The 5,428-nt window shown below is 33.5% G+C and overlaps 1 protein-coding gene and 1 long non-coding RNA gene across 3 annotated transcripts in view; one reads left to right on the top strand and one right to left on the bottom strand.

Moving 5' to 3' along the window:
• Nucleotides 1-4,814, top strand: part of il12rb1 (interleukin 12 receptor subunit beta 1) — an 8,707-nt gene extending 3,893 nt beyond the window's left edge. For both annotated transcript variants that reach the window (XM_016443794.1, XM_016443792.1), the window contains exons 8-15: nt 124-343; nt 576-716; nt 799-897; nt 1,836-1,979; nt 2,118-2,267; nt 2,413-2,497; nt 3,804-3,873; nt 4,260-4,814. In XM_016443794.1, the coding sequence (XP_016299280.1) occupies nt 124-343; nt 576-716; nt 799-897; nt 1,836-1,979; nt 2,118-2,267; nt 2,413-2,497; nt 3,804-3,873; nt 4,260-4,592 (1,242 nt within the window). In that variant the 3' untranslated portion in view covers nt 4,593-4,814. The remainder of the gene's footprint in view (nt 1-123; nt 344-575; nt 717-798; nt 898-1,835; nt 1,980-2,117; nt 2,268-2,412; nt 2,498-3,803; nt 3,874-4,259) is intronic.
• Nucleotides 2,499-5,428, bottom strand: part of LOC107656099 (uncharacterized) — a 6,093-nt gene continuing 3,163 nt past the window's right edge. Inside the window, exons 3-4 of the long non-coding RNA XR_001630525.1 lie at nt 3,818-3,883; nt 2,499-2,639 (exon numbers count right to left, since the gene is read on the bottom strand). This is a non-coding gene — a long non-coding RNA (uncharacterized LOC107656099). The remainder of the gene's footprint in view (nt 2,640-3,817; nt 3,884-5,428) is intronic.

Below are 5,428 nucleotides of genomic sequence, written 5' to 3'. Positions count from 1 at the left end.
GAGCCTATTTTCAAAAATAGTGGAGTGTTCCTTTAAAGGAACGAGGCACATCAGAAATGTTTTTGTTGGGTTGAAGATAAATAAAATTTGATTTGAATGATACTAAAATGTAGTTTTCTTTAGGCCCCACCTGCTGAAGAGTCTGTAGGGGGTGTAAAGTACATTCTGAGACTCTCGGATTGGCCTTGTAACAAAACCAAGAGAAAGAAACAAAAAACTATGAATCAAACCTATAATGCATCAATAACATATTCAGAGGCCAGGATTTCCATTATTGCAGTTAACAAGGTTGGACATTCACCACGACAGCAGCTCATCATTCCCGCTGTGAAACATCTGAACTGTAAGTGTTAGCGTGGGTTTTTAGGTGCAGTATGTGTGTCAGAGTGTGTGCGCTTACAGCAGGATGCAAGTGTAAGCTGTGGGGTTTTTGGTGACTGAGAGTCTTTCAGTGTTGCTAAAAATTGCTCATTCAAAATATGCCACTTAAGTTTTTTTTTATTTGAAAAACTGAGAAAAAACACCTTGAGAGGAAACAGTAAAGTGGAAACTCGTGTGAAATTTTGACATTTCAGACTGCGACTCTGACATGCCCTCAAATATCACCAAGGCTGATAATAATACCTGCTTAGAATGGTACAAGCTGGAAGACGGTGAGACCCGACCAAGGACCGTATATAGCTCAGACAAAAAATTGCTCAAGGACATAAAAAATGGTATATTCATCCATTCATCCAATTTAAAGCATTATATTTATGTGTCATATTAGCTAACTCCTATCTCTGGTTTTACTTACAGAGGTGGAGCATTTTGTACGTCATTATTACTTTCTTCACACCATAAGAAATAAACAGTTTCAAACTGCCGTTATGTGTCCTTTTTACTCAAAACAGAAAGGTAAGTTCAGACTGAGGATGTGCCAGTAAATTTGGTTAATTATTTTCATGTAATGGCCAATAAATGGCCGATGTTAAAATAAATGGCTGAAATAAAAATATTATTTTGTTTAAAAATGTAAAAATAAAACACTAAAATCTAAAATGAAGCAGAAAATGCTTCAAGTAAATCATTATAATGTACAGTATGAAAAATGGATATATTTGAACATAGAGGTGAAGATGCACTATCCCAACTTAAGTGGTTGTAATTCATGAATGCTTTGGACCTAATGTTAGTCTCTTAAAGTAAAATCAAAGCTATAAGTCTAACTATGTTATGTTCCAAATTTGAAAATGATATCACAAAAATTGAGGTTCCTGTGTTAAGGCGCTATACCAAAAATAGCCAAAAATAAGAATAATAAAAAAAAATTAATGCAAAAATGTATACATTTCTGTCACAATACCTCTATCACAAAATAACTACCAAATATGGAATCTTCAGACTCAGATATGTCGGAAAGATTAGAAAAAGTTTCGATTATAAAATATTGCAGTAAATTTTGCAATATGACACTTGACACCACCCACTAGGGAGAGGAGCCCACTAAAAGGTTTTAAAGTACCATTTCCATGGTAATGCAATGTCTGATTTCGAGTGTTTAAGCTTTTGAATTTAGGATGATTAATAAAATATGTGAAAGGCAATAATAAAAGAGCGCCACAGGTTAGAGATGAACTTTTAATGGGTTTTTTAATGACGAATAAATGTCAAAATAATGAAATATCCAATATTGTCTGATATTGATCAATTAAAAATATAACTGATATGGTACCATGAGGTGCATCCCTTATTTAGACTATTTAGAGTAGGTTATTAAAAAATGAAGACCTCAGTATAGATATAGTCCATGATGATTTCTAATTTTCACAACGGAACATTTGCATTTGTTTCAGCACCTATTAATGGTCCAGCCAATGTGAATGTTTCTGATGACACACATGAATCAGCTGTGGTAAGCTGGCTTTCTATTCCTGTGGCGGAGCAGCAAGGATTTCTACAGCATTATGTCATTTGGATATCTGGACAGGGAAACACAAGTAAGCTGAAAGTTTATAGTATTACTAATCATTTATTTGCTATTTGGAAGTCACAGCTGTAGATAGTTTTTTACATGACAAACAGTCTAACCCATTACAAACATATCAATGTTTTGCTTTCTCTTCCTCTTGCTCCAGAGTTCCATAAAGTCCCAGCAAATAAAACCAGCTTCCTGATCAAGGACCTCCACCCAGGGGCCTCTTACACTGTATCTATATCCGGAAGGACAGAAGCTGGTAATGGGCCGAACTCAACGGTGAATTTTGAAACACACTCCAAAGAAATGGGTACTGAAACACAGTCACTGCCAAATGAGAAATGTTTATGCAGAACTGAAAGGTTTATTTGAACTGTCTGCTTTTTGTCAAAGAAACACAATGAGGTGTGAGAATGTACCTGCCAACTGCAAATGTGTTCTGCTATTTCATTCAGGCTTATCGTGGCAGGACCAAACCATCCTGATCGTCTGCGTGGTTGCCCTCTTGTGTACTATAATCTGCTCCGTAGCTGCCAGGAGGTGAGATTACCATAACCCAGAACAGCTGATTGAAGGCCAAGATGTGTGATATTGTACATAACCTGCAGCTTGACTGGCAGAGCATAGAGCTAGCACCACCAAGGTCATGGGATCGACTGCCAGGGATGCCAGAACACATGTGCTGTAAAAAAACAACAATATGACTATATTATTGTATTGCTGCGACTTTCATTCTAATCATTTTGACTTTATTCTCAAAATATTACTATAAATATACTGTTTAATAAATAGAACTTTGTTGTAATTTTGACTTTCTTAAAACGTTACAACTTTAATCTCGCATTGGTGGTAATGCGTTGAATTTAATCTCAAAATAATACTTTATTCTAGTAAATTTGAATTCATTCCTAAAATATTACAACTTTAATCTTGTATTGCTTTGAATTTCTGATCATTTTGACTCAATTCTAAAATTATTACAACTTTGATCCCATAATACCACTTTTTTGTTCAAAATAACTTTATTCTCATAATTTTGACTTTATTCATAAATTATTGCAACTTTAATCTTGTATGTGCTGTAATTTTAACTATTCTCTAAATATTACAACTTTAATCTAATATTGGTTGTTATTTGGACTTTATTCTCATAATTTTTACATTAAAACTCTTTATTCTTATTATTTTGACTATTTAAAAAAAAAATATTATGACTTTAATATCATATTACAGTGACTTCATCTCATCATTGTGATTTTATTCTCAAAATATTACGACTTTGATCCCATAATACCACTTTTTTGTTCAAAATAACTTTATTCTCATAATTTTGACTTTATTCTTAAAATACAGCTTTATTCTTGTAATTTTGATGTATTCTTAAAACATTAAAACTCTTTATTCTTATTATTTTGACTTTTTTTTTAATATTATGACTTTAATAAAATATTACAGTGACTTCACCTCATCATTTTGACTTTATTCTCAAAATATTACAACTTTAATCTTGTATTGGTCATATTTTTGACTTTTTCAAAATATTACAACTTTATTCTTGTAATACGATGACTTTATTCTCATAATTTTGACTTTATTCTTGTACTGATCATAATCTAGACTATTCTTAAAATCTTGCAAATTTGTTACCACTTTGTTTTTCTCATTTTGACTTTATTGCAAAATATTACAACTTTATTCTTATAATACTATAACTTTATTCTAATACTACTGCTTTATTCGAATAATTTTGACTTTTTGATTTTTTTTAAATATTACAACTTTGTTCTTGTAATATTACAATTTTGTTTTTGTAATTTTGAATTTATTTTCAAAATATGCTTTACAGATTGAAGCTGTTACCTGAGGTACCCAGTCCTGTGATTGATGCAGCAGAATTCAGATGTCCGGAAGAGCAGGTTAGCAACACTGAAGAATCGAAGCATTTCCAACAAAACAGCCTCAATATTTTAAAAAGGCACGGCAGGATATGCTACACATTATAATGACCCAAATTCTGAAATCTCCCTTCACTGTTAGCAGAAACAAATCTGTGGTGTGGTCAAAATACCAACCACAACACGTAACATCAGCGCATTTGCATTGATGTACCTTAAAAGCAGCTATCAGCCAGAGAAAAAGAGTAAAGGAAAGCTGGGCTGCACACCCTATTTACATAAATTATAGACTTGACCTACTAATAAATTTGATGCAAAATAAATGGAGAGTATATTTTGTAATTAAATCAATTGAGCATGAGTCATTAGTGCAAGTTATTCCAAATGAGAAAACGTTTTTGTCGCAGGACCAGAGGCCGATGATAGAGGAGGTGCACGAATTCGTTCTCTTGCTGTGCCAAGATCTCGGCAAACGCAGGGAGAACGTGACTCCTGAGCAGAGCACTTTACTGCAAGACTTTGGGCTTGTCGTCTTTGAAGAGGAAGAGGAGGAAGACGGAGAGGGTGGAGTTACTGACTTGAGCTCTTTGAAATCCTGTTGCTATCCGAATCCTAGTTACAGAGGACAGCCTTTCCACATGACAGACAGCACTTCAAGGGACAATGACACAGAGTCCACGTACAGAGATGGCCTGTTCTTTGAAACACGAGTCCTGGAGTGTGACAAAACGTCACTATAATAGAAGCTGACTGTAGGGACAAATAAACAACCCTAAACAAAGCTCCTCTATCTGCTGCATGTGTCTTCTGTACAAGCAGGTGCAGTCAGTTATGGCATCTTTAGCTTGTCTTTAAAGTGCACCTGAGAAATAATGCTGGAAATAACCTAATTCTGAGAACAGAGTGCGATTCTCAGCAGTTACTGAGGTTGCGAACGCATCCTCACTCTTAAGCTTTGTTGTGGTCACTGACGTCACATTCTGGATTCTCATTATGTCTATGTATGAAGCATACTGCTTATTGGTGTTTTTAGTAATAAAGTTACCGTTATTGTGCTCTTCACATACAGGTACATCACAGTTAAATGTTCATTTTTTCAAAGAAATTAATACTTTTATTCAGAAAGGATGCATTAAATTGATCAAAAAGTGACAGTAAAGACTTTTATATTATTACAAAAGATTACCATTTCAAATAAATGCTGTTTTTTTTTTACTTTCTTTTCATCAAAGAATCCAGGAGAAATTCCCCTCAGAACCAATAATGGTTTCCACAAAAATATTAAGCAGGACAACTTTTTTTAAACATCAGTAACAATGAGAAATGTTTTTATTATATTGGTCTTGTTATTATATTATTATTATCAATGTATATAATAATTCAAGTCAAGTCAAGTCAAGTCTGCTTTATTGTCAATTCTTCCACATGTACAGCACATACACACAGAGAATTGAAATTGCGTTACTCTCAGACCCTTGGTGCATACAGATAACACTAACAGTAGAACATAAATACAGATATACAGATTAAATATAAAATACAACTATACAAATAAGGTAAAATGTAAAAAAAAAAA

This window comes from Sinocyclocheilus anshuiensis, unplaced genomic scaffold, assembly GCF_001515605.1.
Source record: "Sinocyclocheilus anshuiensis isolate Anshui unplaced genomic scaffold, SAMN03320099.WGS_v1.1 scaffold51, whole genome shotgun sequence".
Taxonomy (NCBI): Eukaryota; Metazoa; Chordata; class Actinopteri; order Cypriniformes; family Cyprinidae; genus Sinocyclocheilus; species Sinocyclocheilus anshuiensis.
This window is presented reverse-complemented; position numbering and strand designations above follow the sequence as displayed.